At 45.5% G+C, this 21,584-nt stretch overlaps 1 protein-coding gene across 4 annotated transcripts in view; it reads left to right on the top strand.

The window, feature by feature from the left end:
• Window positions 1–21,584, top strand: part of LOC138453040 (uridine-cytidine kinase-like 1) — a 446,519-nt gene that overhangs the window by 164,769 nt on the left and 260,166 nt on the right. For all 4 annotated transcript variants that reach the window (XM_069605485.1, XM_069605486.1, XM_069605487.1 and 1 more), the window contains exon 3: window positions 6,158–6,264. In XM_069605485.1, the coding sequence (XP_069461586.1) occupies window positions 6,158–6,264 (107 nt within the window). The remainder of the gene's footprint in view (window positions 1–6,157; window positions 6,265–21,584) is intronic.

The following is a 21,584-nucleotide window of genomic DNA, read 5'->3' as shown; positions in this document are numbered from 1 at the left end:
CAGAAGGGAGCCGGATCCAGTAACGTTCCGAGTCAAACAACCAGATGAGCACGACAGGAATAAAGGAGGAGACGAGGCAACCCAGTAGTCAGGCAAAGGTCAAAACCAGGAGTTCAGATGAGGAATCGTGTAGGAAGACACGAAGAAGTAACGGACGAAACCGCGTGTAGCTTGTAACGCTAATTAGCAGCAACGAGCCCCTTGGAAGACGGTGGTTTTATAGTCTTAAGAGGGGCGTTAGGGTCCCATTAGTTTTTCATTTTCTACCTTCATGTTAGTACCTGAGAACATGACTCACCTTCCTCCATATCCCTCATTAACTGGTACACTTCCTGACAGTGTATTCATCTCCTGACACAATTTCATGTTTTCCTCACTGAGGGGGATCTGTCGTTTCATAGTGCTCAAATTCTAGCGCTCCTGATCAAATTCCGCCAGGGAATGGACCTCCTATATGATCCACTGGTTATTCTCCTCTTTGAGTTGTTTAATTTGCATTTGGAAAGCACAAATGTCCACTAAACAGGCTCTATTATGCACCGCTTGCTCACTTAATTTTTGTTGACTCTCCCTCTGGTTCTCTTGATGTTCCTCACTCAGCGCAGAAAATTGGGACTCTTGCTCTAAATTAATTTGTTGCTGTGCCGCTAACTCATCCTTTAGCTGCTGAATGATGTCTCCTAATTTTAACTCAGAATTTTGGCTCTGTTTCACTTCCTCCTCTACTTGCCTTAACTCTCTGTGTTTGATCCCACAGCTCAGATTGATTTTTTTAAGAGACTACAATCTCCTGGTACCTTTCCTCCATGATCATCATATGGAAATACATATACGCTGTGAGCTGAGCCATTCTAATTTGCCCATCTCTGGTGGTCTGCGTCATATACAAATCTGTCAGGGCTTGAAGTCACAGGCCATTATCCTGCCACACATCTATATTTATAGTTGTAACCTCTTGCATCATTCTAGCTTGCCATGCTTGATGCTATTATTCTGCCCATTCACCTTTAATGAACAATTTGAATAGAAGGTGCTTCCTAGCCATGTTAATTTCTTCGGTGCTCATTTTGAAATGTGTTCTGCACCTGATGGGTTCTCTATGCAAGGGCAAAATCACAACCCTGCCTCTGCTTAGTTTGTATTCACTATATTTTATTTACACACACAGCCCTGTAACCCAAGGTACAACTTTGGATGGCGCCTTCACAAGGGAACCCAGCTTTCTATGCACTAAATGTAACAAAACCTTCAGAGAATAGCCTGCTCTGTTGCACTGTCATGGGTGAAACACTTTTCTCAATCACGGCATGAGCCCCCAATTTGTCATGGTTCATTACATGGCACATGCAAGCCAGGGAACTCCTTCCCATACGATGAATGTGACGCACAATTAAAACACTTTTTTTATTTTTAGTATACTACGGATTCTTTTTGTGTAGACCTCCAACCCGTCTTGCACCCAACCTCCACAAACACCCCGTGGCACAATGGACTTGGAACCAGGCCGGTGGGTATCAATAAGATCTTTATTAATGTATTATTTAATGTCAAAGGAAAATCAACCAATTACAACAGCCACCAATTAAAATGAAATAATCTCTATAAACAAGCAGGTTAAGATATACTGTCACAGTTGCTTCCCTTTTCTAATGGCAGAACAGAAGAAGAATTTACCACACAATGATAGCACTAACATTAAGCACTCCCCCTGCAACACTGAACCACCCAAACATCAATTGGACTTGATTCCTTTGAATGGAAGGCAGTGGCAGGGAGTAAGAGTACAGGGCGGGAAATCTGTTTTGGTGTGGTGCCCACAGAAACAAGATGGGGAGCCAGCAAAGTAGGGAAAATTCCATTTTTGGAGCACCAATGGAAGAAAGGTTTTTTTATTATTTCTCACAACTGCTAGGGGAAAGAGAGAAAACAGGGAATTTGCTTGCTTATGTTTAGAAAGAAAGGCAGGGCTTTTAGGGAATACTAATTGGCACACAAGGAGAAAAACGATTTTTAGAATATGCAACAAATGGGTAATGCAAAGAGAATGCAAATGGAAATTCGTATTGACCACATCATAGGGAAAGATGAACTGAAGATGAAAATCGTTTTTTGGGATGTTAAGCTCCATTTCAATGGAAAAGAAAAATGCAAAAGGAATTCATTTTTTACTGAGGCTGCAAATGACAGGTAGGCTCTGGGAAACGGGTTAGCTCACAAAAGGAAAATCTTTTTTGGTTCAGGATGACCGATGCAAGGAGAAATTCGGTTATCAGGGCACAATGGGATTAATTCTTTTGGGCAACACTTAATAACTATAACAATTAACAAAAACACTGGGAAAAAGATTGCTGGTTTTGAATTCCACCAATCTTGATCCCTTGAAATTCAATGGGGAATTAATTGATTGACTTACAAAAATACTAAAGGTTTACATAGACACATGAGGGGTTTTTCAATGGGAATTTGCTAACATACAGTCAAACAAGAGATTCTTCAATGGGAGATTTCTGAAATGTACTGGCAATTGGGGTTTTCAATGGGGGAATTTTCAGTGTGGAAATATTGGATGCAATGCTACAAGAATGAAGTTCTCATGCAGTTAAGGGCTGGGGGTATTGCTACTTACATAGCAATATAGAAAAAACTAGGAGTCAAAGGCTTGCTTATCCTGTCTTTGCCTAACTATTTTGTATCACCATATTGACAGGATCAATTGATTGAAAATGTTATTCCTGTGGTCTGAATCCCTATCTCTAACTAAATATCCCTATGTTCTCTACTTGTCCCTCACTCCAGGGAATACCCTAGGTTGTTGCTTGTACTTGCACCTATCAAGGGTACAAAGGGTATGGAGGAGTCTTTCCCTTTCCTTGCTTACTACTTTCCTATCTGCGAACATGTTGCACATGTCTTCAAGGTCGATACATTACTTTATCATCGCCTTGAGTCTGTGTGTCTTATCAAACTGAGGTCCTTGATCTCAATGGTCAAGGAAATTCTAAAAACAAAAAACAGCTCTCAGCCTTCTGCGGCTGTTTAATTTCTGTGTCACTTCAAATGTCAATGGAGTATTGTTGGTGAGACATAATATACAACCCACACCTCATGATTTGCTTTACTGAAATATTTCTGTGAGCAGTGATATTTTTCCGTTGTGGTTTTTTAAAGCTGTTTTTATTTGCAAACGCGTGTAGGCCGTTTTTGTTTTCAATGTTTAAAAATCCTATTTTCCATGTCACAGGATTATTTGATTCCTCCTCCTTTTGTCAATGAAACTGCTGCTTGTCCCTTGATAATGACATGTAGGCCTCTTTCCACATGGCTCTTTGACTTTACATGAAAAGCAAAAGCCAGGCCGTTTTTTGTTGCAGGGTTGAAATGCCTGCAGTTGGGGGCATTTAAATGCACCCAACCAGGCCTAAAGATAAGGTGGGTATGAGGCCTTTTTACACACTTAAATCTTGTAAATACAACAGCTTTATGTTCCTGGGTACATTTACACACCGGTTTATAGCAGATGGCAGTGCAAAGGTCAGGTTACTTGACAAAAACCAGAAGGCTTTGTTTGATTATCTACATGGATGTAATTGCAAGCCACCTCTGAAACAGAATGTATTTCTCTGAAGCCTTTCAAAAAAATAAACTGCACACTGTGATAAAAGGAATGGGTTATTTCCATTCAGCTTCAGAAGCACTGTGCATGTTTTGCTATAGGATTGTATAATTAATAAGATGGAAAACTAAGTTGCAATTGAGAATTCATATTTTTTTAACAAGTTATGCTGTTTTTCCCCAGTGAAAGCAAACCAATATTGCAAAATTGTATTTTTCAAAGTTCCGGTGCTGTGTCCATAATCATGCGGAGGCAGATCATTTTTAGACTTATAATTTAATTTACACTGTAATTACAAAAAGAGTGTGTAAAAATGATGACTATGCACAGTCTAGTTTACATCCATTCAGCCTTGCAGTCAATGGGGTACATTACTATAAATGGTCAGTGGCAGCAGAGTCTTTGCTCAAGGGTGAGTGATTGTCATTACACTGATCACAGGTGTTCTAGCCTCTCAAATCTTCAGGGCTACACTTAAAACATCCAAAACCTGACTCTCAAGGAAGTGCAAGCGCTGTTCAAAAACAAATGAAAGTTACATTGGTAATTGAAATAGAAGCTCAGCAAAACCTGTCCTTGTGATAACACTGATAGGTATTTAACTTTATGTAGTGCTTCATAAATGGTTCATCATACATCTAGGTACTGTGATTATTATACCTCAGTTGATATTCAGTTAACCAACCTCTAAAGGATGTTAGCCAATAAGATAGCTCAGCCGGTTGAGCACTCGTTGCTGCAATCTGTGCATGATCTCTAGGTTGCGTGTTCAAATCCCGGCAAGTCCAACTCAGCCTTTCATCCTTTTGAGGTTGATAAAGGAGTACCGACTTTGGTTTGGTGGTAATTGTGATAAATATGTTCTATGCACGACGCTTTGCTGAAAGAGCTATATACATTACCATTTGACTAATATATTAGATATAGAATTTAGCATGGAGTCCTTGCCTCGCTGCACTGTTGTATCATAACACTGGCATACCATTAGGTAGTAATAGCTCCAGGAAATTAGGACTTTCATTAAACATCAAAAGACAATTCTGCTATCGCATCTCAAAACACACAATACAATTCGTGTTTGCTTTATTATATAAATGGCTAGGTTTTTGTGATGTCAACATTTAAATATATACAGGACAGATCAAATGGGCAGAAATAATGAAAGGTGTAAATGCAGAAAGCTGCAGCATAGTAATGATTTCCATACAGTTTTTGCACACGTCGGTTGGATGTTGCATACATTTTACTCTCTTGCAAAGGAGAAAAGTCATGTTTACTCTCTTCAAATCACATTTACTCTCAAAGTTTAAAAATGGAGAATAAAATACTCCCACCTCTAAAATCTTATCTGGAGCACTACACCCAACATATGCTTTCAGCCACTTGATTTACGTCTTCCCTGCACTGGCGTTCTGTTAAACCCACACATTTACACAACTGTTTTGGCCTCTGCATGGGTATTCTGTAGGAATTAGTCAAACACTGCTATCGTATGCCCAGGTAATTGCACCATTTTCCAACTTTGCCATTCTTATGGCCAGGTATAACAGTTTGGCAGTGCCTAGAAATGCCTTGCCCATACAAATGTCCACACTGTTTACCTTGTCATTGCTTGTTAGATTGACTATATGTCCGGCTCCAAGGCTGTTCATTTAGTACACTGTGCTGTTACTGGCCAATGGAGGCTCGTGGTCTACTTGCTCATCTTTGGCTGCTTTAAGATGTCAGGTACCCAGTGGCATCAAAGGTTACGGTGTGCTCTGGCACTGGTACTGGTTCCAGCACTGCTGCTGGATCCACTGTTAGATTGTTTGAGTTTTTTTACCATAGGATAAACCTTTAGGGTTGGAGATTGACATCAGTTCGGGGAATGTGGGTTTGCCAGGGGAACTAGAGCAAATTTATGACCCTGGCCTTGCTGTTTTGGTTGAAGGATTAGGGGATGCCAGTAGGATGGATACATCATTAGATTCTGAATTTGGCACCGTAGATCCTTTATTTGGCATGGCCCCCTCTTTTCGCAGGACCTGGTGCCAAGAGGCTACCCTGAAAATGTCCACAAAAACGCACTTTATAAGACCCCGGTAAATTACTTTAAAGAGTTTAACATTCCAGTGCTTCTAATTCGTCCACATATTCACATTGTTTTTATCAGGATGCAACGTTTCCACTCACCACTAGCTAGTGAGAATTAACTCTTGGTCAGTAAGATATGGTGTGCGGTGTGTATGTATGGAATTGAGGTGGCAAGTGACTTCATGGCTGACTAGTAGCTTGGGACTTGAAATTTGAACCCTGTATTTCGTCTCTCATAGTGTGAATGGTGCCACAGGATTTCTTCCATACCCAGTGATTTCCTGCTACTCCCATTACTGTGCCTTGCGTTGAAGTCTTCGGTTTCTTAGGTCGCCTGATCTTGGTTTTCTATGGGTTTAGCTTTACCCCTGAAAGCACTCCTACCTTTGACTATGTACAGAGCTTTATAATCAGTGCACTTATTGAATACTCTGGAATTGACCCTAATCCCTCTTTTTTCCGCCTCAGGACTTTGTGGAGGCAGCGCTTCTGGGAAGACGACGGTCGCAAATAAGATCATTGAAGCCCTGGATGTGCCTTGGGTGGTGCTGCTGTCCATGGACTGCTTTTATAAGGTAATCACCTTCTCCTCCTCCTGGCTGCCGCCATGTACTCTCTGGTGCATCACAATGGCTGCTTAGATCTCATTCAGAGCCAAAGGACGAGACTGGACTGCTAGAGTTGCTGTGCCTCCACTGCACAGAGGTCCAGTAGATTTAATGCATCCATGATCTGTTGAACAGACCGTGCAGAACTAGTGTGCTTGGCCCCTTTGCGGTTCACTTTTGAGATGCATGTGTCATTTCTCTTTAGGGTTTGTGTTTGCTAGGACATTTCGGGTCTGCCAGGTAACATGTGAAAGCAGCATTTTAAAAACGAATGACCACTCTAATGTGGCGTTTTTTCTAAAAGATGCCGAACTTTGGGTTAAAAAGGTAGGTGGAGAGTGGTGGGGAAGGGAACGGTGTGCGTCTTGTGGGTGGGATGAGATCAAGTGCATGGTATACTTCATGTGACATTTTTTTTAAAGAGAAGGGCCTGGCAGTGAGGCTCCTTGAGCACCAAGCGACCTCTGGGGGAATCTAGTTTCTTAAAAACACAACTTTCAAACTGGAAATGGCTTATGACTTCATTGTAGTAAGGGCCATATTGACAGGTGATTCTGCAGGAGTGGAAGTTTAAACAAAATCTTGAAAACGCAAAAGATAGAGTTTTGTAATATGTTACTACTTTTTCATTATTAGCATCTAAACACTGTAATCACTACCTCTACCCATGAGGTATTTCCGACTTTCATTACGTCGTACCTTAATTAAAATGTATCTTCTTTCCTTACGTCAATAATTATTGTGGCTTAATACTTTATTTTGTACGGTATTTTTCTTTATTTTTTTGGTAATGCACTTTGGCGAACGGGCTATATAAGTGAATACAAATTTAATGTAGTATTTTCAGTGTTGATATTAACCCCGCAATATACCTCGCTTCTTTTTCTAAAAGAAATGTTCACCTTTTGCATCTTTCCTAATTCTTTACTTCTACTATCGTCCTTGTTGCTTCAGATGGCTAGTATTGGTGTTGGATCTGTTTTAACGAACTAATCCCTTTTAATGCCAGAGTAAGTCCTGGCACAGGGATGGCATTTGATGCTAGAATAAGCCTGATCGTTGGGTGGCATTTGAGGCAATGGCAGGACCTAGCGTTGGGTGACCATTGATGCAATAGTAGGATTTAATGTTGGGTGGCATTTGATGCTAGAGTAAGCTTAGGCATTGGCTGGCCTTTGAGGCTAGAGTAAGCCCTAGCGGTGGGTGGCATTTGATGCTAGAGTAAGCCCTAGCGGTGGGTGATATTTGATGCTAGAGTAAGCCCTAACGGTGGGTGGCATTTGATGCTAGAGTAAGCCCTAGCGGTGGGTGGCATTTGATGCTAGAGTAAGCCCTAGCGGTGGGTGGCATTTGATGCTAGAGTAAGCCCTAGCGGTGGGTGATATTTGATGCTAGAGTAAGCCCTAGCGGTGGGTGATATTTGATGCTAGAGTAAGCCCTAGCGGTGGGTGGCATTTGATGCTGGAGTAAGCCCTAGCGGTGGGTGGCATTTGATGCTAGAGTCAGCCCTAGCGGTGGGTGGCATTTGATGCTAGAGTAAGCCCTAGCGGTGGGTGATATTTGATGCTAGAGTAAGCCCTAGCGGTGGGTGATATTTGATGCTAGAGTAAGCCCTAGCGGTGGGTGATATTTGGTGCTAGAGTAAGCCCTAGCGGTGGGTGGTATTTGATGCTAGAGTAAGCCCTAGCGGTGGGTGGTATTTGATGCTAGAGTAAGCCCTAGCGGTGGGTGATATTTGGTGCTAGAGTAAGCCCTAGCGGTGGGTGATATTTGGTGCTAGAGTAAGCCCTAGCGGTGGGTGATATTTGATGCTAGAGTAAGCCCTAGCGGTGGGTGATATTTGATGCTAGAGTAAGCCCCAGCGGTGGGTGATATTTGGTGCTAGAGTAAGCCCTAGCGTTGGGCGGCATTTGATGATCGAGTATGACGTCTTGTTTGACGTCCACCTTGTCTGAGCAGGCACTCCACTTGTTATCCTAACGTAGGTACAGTATGGGAGTGTTAGTTTTATATAACACCGTCCTATAGTGTCCCACAGGGACCCGCTGTGCTCTGGGCACTTTTTTCAGTTTTGCAAAATGCCTGTAGATTTGTCTTTTTGCAAGTCTTCAACCTGTTCACCCATTGTATTGCAGGGCAGATACTGTAAGGCCTTGGCTTTAATGTGGTCTCTCGCACTTCTCGTAAATCACACTGTGGAGTGCGAGTCTTTAGTTTGGTTCTAGTCTTGCTGCTCTGCGGATTTAGGAGTCTGTGATGAAATGAGCTGAGACAGTGCAGAATGCTGCAGTTTTCATCGCCATGCATACTAAGTGTGCATCTGTCTCTGAGAATTGCTGATGGGCCTAAGCTTTCATGCAAGAGGTTCTGTAGCACTGGACCATTGGGCAGCGCCTTTCCATCCGAGGGAATGCGGTTGCCTTCTCCAATATATTTTTCTGATGACAGGTGAAAGTAAGCGTCCCCCAGTAAGGCCGTACACCCCCCTAATGAGAGGCAATAAAGGACACACCCCAGAAGGGAATGAGACCACAACCAAGTGCGGGTGAAGTTAAAAGGGTTTATATAGATCAATATAGGGCATGCAAAGGACTCTGCAAACTCTGTGAGTGCTCTGTCTGACAATAGCAAAGACAGTCCTATTTATTACAAAAATACGTCATGCATCATGTAAGCTATAGGGGGGCACATAGTCTCAGGGATTGGGTGGCGTTGACTAAACTATAGGCGATGTATCGAAGAGCTGCTCCAGGATTGGTGAACATGTGCGTGGTGCCAACGTGGGGTGGACGATTCGGCTGGGCTCGACGGGTTGGAGCTGCCAAGCCGGACACGGTTTGTATTGATGATTGGTGGCTGCACTAACACTTTGCCCCTGTGGCCACACACTCAGATCCATTCATTATACTGCACAGTTTCAGTTGTCCTGCAAATCCTACAATACATTAATCTAAGATCAGAGGGAGACAGAGAAAACAGTATGCAACGTGAAGTTTCAACACTACATCATTATAAAGATGCCTCTAATGACCGGACATGGTCTCATGAGTCCAGGTCTCGTGTCAGGGAGCACAGGGTACGCTGCTTTGTCATTCCATTCTGTTAGATGTACTGAGGGATGGTTTTACGATATGTTACTACAGAGGTGAATAACTAGCTCCATGGCCCGTTAACTTGGGGTGAACTGGAATACCATCGGGTCAGGAAGGACACATAACTGGTGCCTCAAAGGCGGTGGGGTTTAGGACCAGGTAGCTCATAATTCACATGGCCAAGCCATGGCGGCCTCTGACATTGATGGAGGTAAATACTTGTGGCAGGTCCAGCAGGAATGTGGGGAGGTGAGGCTGTGCTGCTCGAACACCAGCGAACCCCGGTGGACCTTGGCGGGAGGAGGGGGAGATGGCCTTGTAACTCTGAGTGATTTTCTGTTCCTGGGGCTGCACATTATACCATTGGTGGGGATGAATGTTAAAGCTGGGAGCAATAGGGGAATTACACGCTTCTCCTGTTTACATATGCTTATATTAGTAAGTTCATAGCAATGAAGATTAATAAGCGATACATATCATCGGTCGGCCTTACACTTGTAGTTTATAGGAACGTTGACCGCGTAACAAACATGAGGTAGCATCAAGGTAGGTTATGTGCTTGAGAACAAGAAATCAATGCGTTTAATCTAACATTTCGATTACAGTAAGAACTACTTCAGTGCCCTTGATGGCCTACATACAACACAATCATGTATTATCACATCATATATATATATATATATATATATTTCTGAGGCTTGTGGAATCTGCTTAGATTCACATGCTGTGCATAGGCCGACATCTAGTGGAAGCTGCAGAGTATTACAGTTTGTTTTTCGAAACTCGAAAATGGGCGTCGACACAGGGCGTGCCAGTAATACTATCCCTAGTGTGACGTCCACTGTACCCAAGATCCCTCACGCGTCTAGGATCCTCAGATTGTTTTTTTCCGCCATACTGGTCGGAAGCATTTTGCTGAGTCCCCTGGCCTTAGCCATACTTTTGCTAAAATAATTTATTTACATCCTTCCCCATCCCAACGTCGAACTTCGACAACTCGACGCCGGCTGGAGAAGAAATCAACCGTCGGCTGCTGCACAACGGATTTGGGCCTCGGAAGGCCTCTGGCCTCGGCCCGGGCCTCGGAAGGCCTCTGGCCTCGGCCCTGCAAGTAGGGAGAGTGGGGGGTTGTACATACTCTACACTCTTGGTATATAGGTACACCTTATACATTTCCTACACTTAACAGCCCGCTGCCTTAAGGTGCGTATGGAGGGTACCCCTTTTCAATTCTGCCGCAAGTGCAATCGCAAATACCCTTGGGTTGACGGGCACGCCACGTGCAATCTCTGCTTGCCGAGGGACCACCCCGAAGCGAACTGCAGAGCGTGTAGTAGGTTCAAACCTAAGACACTTAAGGACCGTTCGACGAAGCGTTGGGCCCACCACGCCAGGCAGGCGGCCATGGCAGCGGAGGGCGCCTTCAGCGACGGCAGCGACGCCGTACTTTTGGACGGCGAGGGCATTGCGGCGTCGAAAGACAGCCGAGCGCAAGTCCCCGACCTCGGAAGGTCGTCCGGCAGGGCGGCTATGGGGAAGACCCCTGGCGACACAAGCGCTTCACACACCACACACACTAAACACACGAAGTCCAACCGAGACTCGACGACGTTGAGTTCTCGGAAAGAGGCACAAACAGAACGGTCCGATTCGGTGTCCTCTGGGCGCTCTCGATCAAGATCGCCGCATGACTTCAGGCAATCATCCACTCTTGCCAAGAGTGCCTCACTCCCTAGGCTAACAGAAGTTCGATCGTCGGAAGACGAAGACGACTTCCACCCCCAGGCCGCGCTCCAGGAGTCGGAGCCCGCAGTCAAAATCAGCGAGGCCCCACGCTCGAAGGACAGGGACCCTACCCCCGATCCTCGACGCCAGGCGTCGAAAACCTCCGGAGCCACAAAAGGACAGGGAAACCATTTTTCCACTCACGGGGAGGGGGGAAAACAGCAGAAGAAGCAGCCTTTGCACTCTTCCACACCTGTGAAACACACCACTCCCCCTAAACAGAGAGACAAGACCAGGTCTGCTGATATGTCTAAAACCAGCAAATCTACTCAAGATAAATCCCAAAGACTTGCTGAGAGAGTCATTCCCAGTTCCAAGAAATGGTCGAGTTAAGACATAGATCGGGTCATATCAAGGATGTCTTCTTTGGCTGATTTTTACGATAAAAATCCAGAACATTTCCTTTCGTATGATCCACAAGGGGCGACACCCTCAGGCTCTAATGATCCTATCCCCCCCGAGTAAGAAGCCCCGGTTTGAAACACCGATGAGGTCTACAGACCCCTTTGAGGTACAACCATACTCAAGACCATACTCACTTTATCAAGGAGAGGCTTCCTTTGGTGAGGACTAAGAATTTGGCATGGTAGAGGAGCAAACCGGGACGGGCTACTATGGGGATGATGAGGACCAAGAAGAGGAAGACCCGGAAACATACAGAGTAAATTCCCCGGTAGAAAACGAAGCCCCGGTTGCCGACTCCCCTGTCGATAACCAACCCCTCCTAAATGAGGTTCTCGCACGTGCAGCAGAACATTTCCATATTGACACCCACGGTGTCCAGGAGGAGAGGGACTTCGCAGAGGAGTTAGTGGGGGAAAGGAGGCCTGTTGCCCAGACCATCCCTATCCTTAAGTCCATTCAGCGAAGAATAGACCCGTCCCTGGTGAACCCGAACCTCACCAGAGCAGTCACTCCCAGGGTTGAAAAACTTTTCAGGGCAGCCCAGTCTGACCCTCTCTTTATAAGAGGACATCTGAAGCCAGACTCCCTAGTTGTCACTAACACTCGTAAGAGGGCTGGAACACCCTTGTCATCGTCCGAAGCTCCTCCCGACAAGGAGAGCAAAAAACTATATGGTTTCGGCAGGAAAGTAGCCTCAACGTCCGCCTATCAAGCAAGGATTGCAAACTCCACCACCCTGTTGGCCAGCTACAACTGCCATCAGTGGGAAGAAGTCGCGGCATTCATAGCCTCTGCTCCTGAACCTTTAAAGGGCCAGTTAGCTCGGATTTCCGCAGAGGGTAGAGCCGCGTCTGGTTGCATTTTGAAAGCAACCTTTGACGCTGCGGACAACGCAGGCAGATTGATAGCTGAAGGCACTGTTATCAAGAGACATGCGTGGTTACGGCAGTCGGGTTTTAAGGCAGAAACCCAGGCATCATTGTTGGACAAACTGGTTGAAGCCGATCTGTTGCTTGGTAAGGTGGTCGAAGACGCACTGAAGAACGCCAAGGACAAATACGAGACACTCAAGTCCCTTGGCCAGTTAACCAATAAACCCCCTAACCAGAGAGGGAATAGTAATTTTCGTCGCCCACGCAGCCAATATTCCCAGAGAGGATCTAACTATTCCCAGGGGCAGGGTACACAGTGGAACAACAGCCAACAGTCTACCCAGGGTTACGGCAGGGGTAATAGGAGAGGTCGTGGTAAAGGCAGAGGCAGCCCCAGCAAGGGAGGCGGCACACCTCCACCAAAGCAGTGACGCTCAGTTCAGGGTCCCTTCTCACGCAACCCCAGTAGGGGGACGCATTTCCAACTTCACCCAGGCTTGGGAAGGGATCACATCAGACAGATGGGTGCTGTCAACAGTATCCACAGGATATTGTATAGAACTACTGCAGCGTCCCGGAACCATCCTCCACGACAAAGAGTACACTCTTTAGAACATCAGAAGATTCTCCTCGAGGAGATCGCCATTCTGCTAGAAAAGGACGCGATAGAACTCGTCCTGGGACACCAGGTAAACAAGGGTATTTATTCAACTTACTTCCTTGTGCCAAAGAAAGATTTGACAATGCGCCCAGTATTGGACTTACGGCCTGCCAACAAGTATGTCAAGCCCCAAAAGTTTTGTATGACTACGCTACAAGAGGTAATCCCCCCCCTCCTAAAAAAGGGGATTACATGGCAACCTTGGATATGAAAGATGCTTATTTTCATATTTCCATGTTCCCAGCGCACAGAAAGTACTTGCGCTTCAAGGTGGACAGTCGACACTACCAATTCAAGGTACTGCCCTTCGGGATAGCTTCAGCACCAAGGGTATTCACCAAGGTACTGGCTGTGGCAGCTGCACACGTACGCAGGGAGGCAATCCCAGTGTACCCTTATCTGGACGACTGGCTCATAACGGGGGAAACCCCAGGAATTTGCAGGACAAACATTCAAAGAACTATCGACCTCCTCCACGAGTTAGGCTTCTCAATCAACGAGAAAAAGTCAAGCCTAGTGCCAAGCACCTCCAAACAGTTCCTAGGAGCAATCCTAGATACCCAGGAGGGGTTGACATTTCCTTCAGAAGAAAGAATTCGGAATATACTACTGCAAATTCCGCATTATCAGTCCGGACAACAAATAACGGTACGCAAAGCAATGCGTTTACTGGGCATGATGGCGTCATGTATTTACCTGGTCCCCCACGCGCGCCTGCGCATGTGTCCCATGCAGGGAATGGTTGGCGAAACAGTGGTCTCAGGCAAGTGGTCAGTGGGACGATCTAGTGGTCGTTTCGCCAACACTAGTACAAAGCCTTCACTGGTGGACAAGAGAGAATCTCGCACAGGGGAAACCCTTTTACGATCCCGAAGTACAGGCAGTAGTCACTACCGACGCATGTCTGACGGGGTGGGGAGCTCACCATCTCCACCACACAGCTCAGGGTCTCTGGTCTCCCTCAGTGGCCAAGAACCACATCAACCTGCTAGAGCTTCTGGCAGTATTCAGAGCGCTTCAAGCGTTCGAGCCCCACCTACTAAACCTGTCAGTGCAAATCCGGACGGACAGCACGACAGCCATGTTCTACCTGAACAAGCAAGGAAGGACTTGTTCGCCAAATCTGTCCAAGCTTGCCCAGAAAATCTGGATATGGGCACTCAGACGGAACATCTTCCTGTCATCACAACATGTTCCAGGGGAGCTCAATTCCCTAGCGGATGCTCTGAGCAGAGACTCCCTCCCAGAGGAACACGAATGGGTTCTACACAGAGAGGTCGTAGAAGATATCTTCTCAGTGGGGTTTCCCCACTATAGACTTATTTGCCACAAGCGAAACAGACAATGCCCAGGATTTGCATCCAGGTTCCCCCAACCAGACTCCTAGGGGAACGCCCTGTGGATGAACTGGTCAGGGAAGTTTGCGTACGCTTTTCCACCAACTCCTCTCATCAGGAAAGTGGTGAACAAGATGAACAGAGAGTCGATGACGCTCGTCCTAGTTTCTCCCATGTGGGCAAGACAACCGTGGTTCCCACACCTACGCAGGATGGTGGTGTGCGAGCCCATCAAACTTCCAGCCTGGTACAACCTACTGTCCCAGCACCAAGGTCAAACAGTGCACCAGCAACCCAACTCAATGAACCTGTCAGCATGGCTCCTGATGTCATAGAGTTTGGACATCTCAATTTACCACAGAGGTGTATGGACATCCTAAAGGAATCTAGGAAACCAAACACAAGGCACTGTTACTTTGACAAGTGGAAGAGGTTCGTTATCTTGTGCCAGAGTAAACCAATCTACCCTGTTGATTGCACTCCTTCCACTATTGTTACATACATGCTCCACCTGCTAGATGCAGGATTGGTTTTTAACTCACTGAAAGTACACCTGGCAGCCCTGTCGGCATACACCACTTCCCATAGCAAGGTCTCGTGGTGGAAAGTACCAGTAGTTAAAGCCTTCATGGAAGGAGTAAAGAGACTTCACCCTCCTATTTCAAACCCACCACCAGGGTGGGACCTTAATGTGGTGCTAGCCAAGCTCATGGGCCCCCCTTTCGAACCCATGCATAAAAGAAGTCTCAAACACCTGACTTATAAAACGGCCTTCTTAGTAGCTATTACTTGTATAAGAAGGGTCAGTGAAATTCAGGCTCTGTCAGTGCAGGATCCCTTCTTTACTGTCCATAAAGACAAACTGGTTTTACGCACACACCCTAGGTTCTCACCTAAATTTATATCAAAATTCCATGTAAACCAGTCCATCGAGCTTCCGGCTTTCTTCCAGGACCCGCAAAGCTCGGCTGAGGTGAAACTACACACCCTAGATGTGCGTAGGGCGGTCCTCTACGATGTAAATAAAACCAGACCGCTAAGAAAAACAGATCAACTGTTTGTCTCCGTAGCTACAGGCAGAGAGGGGGATCGCGTCTCTAAAGGTGCCATCTCGAAGTGGATTATTAACTGTATCCAGCTGTGTTACTCACTCTCTGAAATAACTCTGCCTTTCACGCCAAGAGCCCACTCTACTAGAGGCATTGGGGCCACTCTGGCTTTCATTGCAAATGTACCCCTTGACATCATTTGCAAAGCAGCTACTTGGAGCTCTATTCATACGTTTACTCAGCATTACTGCATTGACACACATTCCAAGGCAGATACACAAGTGGGACAAGCGGTTCTAAGACACTTATTTGCTCATGACCCTTCTCACATCCCACCTCCTTCTTCAGGTACTGCTCGCTAATCTATGCACAGCATGTGATCTAAGCAGATTCCACAAGCCTCAGAAGGGATACATTACTCACCGTAATCGTATTTCTGATGCTTGTAACTGCTTAGAATCACATGCGACCCACCCTTCATCCTCTCCGAGAGAAGGGGCATGATTGCTTGTAGTCTTAACTTTCTGTCTATCTGCTTGGATTATCTGTACTCGCGCTACTCCTCATGCTACCTCATGTCAGAAAAAATACAATCTGAGGATCCTAGACGCGTGAGGGATCTTGGGTACAGTGGACGTCACACTAGGGATAGTATTACTGGCACGCCCTGTGTCGCCGCCCATTTTCGAGTTTCGAAAAACAAACTGTAATATTCCGCAGCTTCCACTAGATGTCGGCCTATGCACAGCATGTGAATCTAAGCAGATACAAGCATCAGAAATACGATTACGGTGAGTAATGTATCATATATATATATATATTTTTTTTTTTTTAATTTATTTTTCGACTACTTTGTTTTTTACATTAGGAGCAACTTTAGCACAGGATGGGTTTTCGAGTGTTCATACAATAAGTATCCGAGCCCACAGTGCCTTGGGGCCGGCGGGGGTCATCTGGCCTTAGTAGCATTATACGTTCTAGCTCTTCCCAACACACATTTAGCAGCATGAATAAAATGGTGGAACCCAAAGGTTTTGGTATGTATTGTTAGCACCCCATCTGGGGGGGGACTGAACAGGGGGTCATGGACACCATATATCACAAATGCTAGGGGTTAGGTTCAGGGCAGACTTGATTGGGATGGTTCTTGTTATTTTCCAGACTCCGGCTACAAGTCCGGTCACTTCTAGGGAAATGATGTACTGCGGAAGGTAAGTGATACAGTGTTTGTTCTGTTACTTGTTCGCGTCTAGTTGTTCGTGAGAACGGGCCTTCGGTGAATCTGCCATGAGGTGGAGGTTGGGGGTAGTGCAGGCTTCTCTTTGTGCGGTCAAGTGAGAGCCAAGCTGCAGCTCTGTACGAATGCTATTCCACTTAAAATGGAGTCTGGCTTCCTACAAAATGCTGTCTATATTATACCAGGCTACTGGTCGGCAGCCTCACCTGTCGATCCGCAGCCGCCCTGCCTCCCGGGCTCAGGTGCATGGGGGGCTGCCGACGAGTCATGAGCTTCACGTAGGTGGACAATGTAGGGGAGAGGGGTCCTACAGACCTGTCCTCCCATACACAGGCATACAACAAGGTTTTTTGTTGTTGCTTTTTTAATGCTCTCTTGGCCAACCTTTATTGCTTCAGTGCTCTGTATGGCTGAACAGCATGTACGCTCCTGCATTTTGTGGTTTCCCACTTTGCTTCGTGCATCATTGGGGTTCTAACTTTACCCCAAAAGGTTGTTACCTGACAATGAGCTGGTGTTAAAATACACTTGTTCTTCCTGAAGTAGTTATTAGCAGGAGTGTAAAACCAACATCTCCCAGAATTCAGCTCCGTTCTCTTTACATTTCAAAGATGCCACAAGTTTGGCTGAACCTGGCGATGCTGAGGGTTTCTTTTGAGTGTTTTGTCACTTTTTGTTTGGTGCGTGCGATTGACATGCAGCAGCAGACAGGCTTTTTCAGTCTACGCTCCCCCCCCGTCCCCCTCATCTCTAATCTTGGGTAAGGAGAATAACGCTTCCCTCTCCAGGGAATGGCATGTAGGGCCACACTACCTCCACTCCCTACCTCACCTGAGACCGGGCTCTGCCCCATTTTCTCCTCTGGTTGCTTCTAGGTCCCTTGCTGCCCAAATGCCTGCCCTAACCCATTGCAAGCTCTCCGCTCGCATGCATTGATCTCTTGCGATGTGCTTCCCTCACTATGTACACTGCTCCCCCACCCCACATCACTTGTAAAGTACCCCAAATGCTCCCTCTGCGCTTAATACATAGCCACGTAATTCTATCCACTTAAGAGGGATGGAATGCCATTTCAGCCTTTTATGGAAAATGTTAGTCCAATTTATTGTTTAGAGGCCTTTAAAACAAAGTTTACCCGTCTAATGGGATTTAAAGTGGTTATATTTTCCACCCCACACGTTCTGAGAGTTCTTGATAGAGTGCACCTCATTTCAGCAGTGAAGCTCCAACGCCGTGAGAGGAAAGCGTGCAAAGATCTCACAGGAAACTTGTCATTGAACTGGTTCACTTCCAAGGCCGGTGTCTTGGTTGGTCAGCAGTTAGATCAGCTGGATGAGGCCCACCCAGTTTTGGAAGCTTCCCAGCGGACCCATAATTTTGATTTCTGGTACTTGTAGTTTTATTTACCAAGGGTAATTGAGCTAGAATACGAAGGCCTGTGACCACAGTTCTGCTTGTTTGACACTACACCTGAAAGTGCTCCAGCTGTAGCAGTGTATTCTGTGTATTCTTTAATTGCTAACCTCACTGCAAAAAAAATACTATTGTGTGGAATACAAACAGTAGAGATCACATTCGCAATGCTCAGAAGATGCAGGCTTTTCCCCAGGCCTCTCCTAGCCACTTACTGGTGGGTGGGAGCTGAGCTGTGCTGTTGCTTGTATGTGGTGTAATCCAGGCATGGTTTTCAACGGCTTACATTGTAATTGGGTTACTTAGAGGAAAGGTTTCAGGAACCCTGGAGACTATCTGCCCTGCACACAACCACTATGCTTCTCATTTGCTACCTCCATAGCTGGAGCTGCAGATGTGGTAAGAAATGGGACAGGTAGAGAGGTCGACACGTTAAGCTAACTGGATGGTGTGATGAATCTGAGGTGATCATATCAAAAACTCTTACTTGGCCCTCTTCTCATATGGCCAGGGAAAGGGAATGGCTACCTGATCCTGACCCCGGGGGTGGTATTATGTGGGAGGAGATTCAGGTCAAGGGGAATGGGAGAACCCTCTGGATAATTTCCCTAATGATGGTACAGTGTTAGGGGCTTGTTGAAAAACTGATTTTAAAAGGAACAAGAACAGTATGGATTTATAATCCCCTAATGCTCTTAGTACTGAGACGAGGAAGAAGGATCCAGAGTTACTAAACTGTGGTGAGGGGTCTAGTTGTAATGACCCACACATGAGCAGGACCTTTAAACATAGAAAGGCCTTTAATGTGCGGACCAAGAAGATGCAGCAGGGAGAAGCAGAAGCTGCTGCTGTGCTGACAGCTGGACACGGAGCAGAACCGTGGCAGAGGCGGGACCCCTGGTTCATACAGAGGACGCGCAGTGGGAAGCGGTAGTGAAGTCGGCCATCCATAGAGCGAGGAAAGATCTCTGCGTCCATGAAATGCTCCAGTATTGGGTTTTCACCGGAGAGTATCCAGAGCTGTAAAAGCTCCATTGGCGGTCAGCGCGAGTGTCGGCAGATTGACAGGAGCTGCCAAATGCTGACAAGGTCCGGAGAGAGAGACACCAGGGCATGCGGGTGAGTTGGCCTGAGACTGGTAACCCCGGGGTGCTCCAAAGAAGACTGCTAGATAATAATGATCATTTTGAACATCGAACAATTGAATTAAGGCAAACTGGGAGTAACTCCTCTTCTTAAGGATTCCAAATGGGGGGAATAGTGTAACCTGCATTGCCAGAGAGAAGCCAAAGCAAAGCAAAGTAAACGTAACTTTCCAAAGAGGGATATCCAATAAGGGGACATTATAACCTGCATATACAAAGCCAGAGAAGGCCGAGAGTGATACCAATGCAATTTGAATACAACATTCACAAAACAAGGGATCCAGAAAGAGAAAGTTGTAAACCACATAGCCAGCAGCCAAGAAGTTGTGTTTATAGAAATGAAAGACTGCAAGAGCAAAGTCCTCCCTGTAATAGGATCAAGGGGGAGAGAACTGTAACATGCATTCCATAAGGCAAATAGACCAACAAGAGAATAATTATCCTTTTTGTGACATATCCTTGTGGAAGAAGATGTAAGCCAATTGTCTTAGAAGTGAAAAGACTAATCAGTGAAGCAGTTGGCTCAAATCTCCCCATTGATGATTTAAGTGTGGAGAGCTTGTGGCAAGCCTTACCACAAAGTATAAATTGTAGTAGTAGTAGTAGTAGGAGTTTTATCCTTGCAGGCAAGTAAACCCAGAAAGGGACAAATTGTAGTAAGTCCTGGCAGGCGAGTGTACCAAGAAGAACATTTGAAGTACCGTGATTGTGGTGGAAAAGAAGTGCCAAATCCACCACTTTGTTTTAAAGAACCGTTGCATAACCATCTTCTTTTCTTTTGAATGCATCATCCAGGCTACAGTGTTACTTTTAAAGGAGAGGCATGATATGATTCTAAGCGATTGGTCTTCGGAAAAAAGAACACCTATGTTGGATTTTGAATTGATGTATGAAGGCACAGACCTTTGGTTTGCCAACAGGACGTTGTGAAAACGTTAACCATTGTTTTGAAGTGTGAGCAAACTTTGGAAGTGGAACAGTTTCTTTGCCAAGTGAAGAACCTATCGGATGAAAATAACTGTGTATTATACATTGAGTGGAACTTTTCAATTGAAAAGAACTTTCTTGAAAATGAACTTTGATTTAGAAAATCCTGCATTGATCCAGGGCAAGGGAATCCAACCCTGGTCACAAGTAATCCTGTTTATGACTTTTGTGTTTGAATTTATATATCATTTTGTAGAGTTTAAAACAGCCAAACAATTTCTGCTTAATTGTGTTGTTTATATTGGTGTTAGGGACAGATATGACACTAGGTCATTTTATTTTAGCCTTAGTTTGTCAAGCAGGGAAATCCTTGTTGGGCTAGGGAAAGATGGGTGTTTGTCTCACCCCTTTTTATTTAATAAAATGGCAATGTGTTAGAAAACTAAAACTGTGTCTCTTCCTCCCATTTCTGACCCCTCACCATGGCCTGATCAAAAGTTGATGGCAGTGATCTGAAGACTGCATTTCAGTGCTTGTATGAATGCAGTAAATGCATGAGGCGTTTCTGTTTTGACTTACTGGCTCCAGATGATGGTGGAGGGAAAAGAAATGCAACAGCCTTTTATTTCGCTTGCATGAAGTGTGATGAGGACCACATACACACACGCGCACAAAAAGCTTTTATTTCCAATAGGTTGCGCAGCAATAAAGAAGGGTGTCCCAGTTGAGATCATTCTACAAAAGACTTGGATACGTGTCCTGCAAAAAGATGGGCAACTTCTTCAGTTGTAGATAAAATAATTATTTATAAATGGCACAATACTACCAAAATATTGAACTCAGTTTTTAAAAGTTGTTAATTTGCCCTTCAGTGGCCCAGAAATCATCTTGGCAGAGAACAGGGAAGGGTGCTGTAGGGAAAGACTGCGTTCTGGTGGTCTGCAACAATTTTCTCTCCAGATGGTTTGGACGACAACTAGAATCGAATCAGCCCTAGTCGTCATAATCAATTGTGAAGGATCATGGGAGTCCTAGACCAGAAGGTCAGCAATGCTGCAAGTGGCTATTGCAGTGGGATCGGTGCTGTAAGCTCATCTTATATAGATCTGCCTGCAAGATGTGTGCTGGACTCAAACCCTGTCAAACCGCTGCAATTCAAGCAGACGAGACCTAGGGCATTTACACATCCTGGAAAATTGATTTAGCCATAGGAATGAAAGTGTAAGCCTTTTGCTGTCCAGGGAGTACTGCAGAGGGGCCATGTTGTTTTGTTGGGCTCCTCTGCAGTATACATACAAGAGGCCTTTTTCTATTTGGTTACAGGGCCACTTATATGGCCCTGTCAGGGGAAGGAGCCAGACCCT

The sequence above is a fragment of the Ambystoma mexicanum genome, chromosome 4p, assembly GCF_040938575.1.
Source record: "Ambystoma mexicanum isolate Mex_15411 chromosome 4p, UKY_AmexF1_1, whole genome shotgun sequence".
NCBI lineage: Eukaryota > Metazoa > Chordata > Amphibia > Caudata > Ambystomatidae > Ambystoma > Ambystoma mexicanum.
The sequence above is the reverse complement of the archived record's forward strand: the minus strand, read 5'-3'. Positions and strand labels throughout refer to the sequence as shown.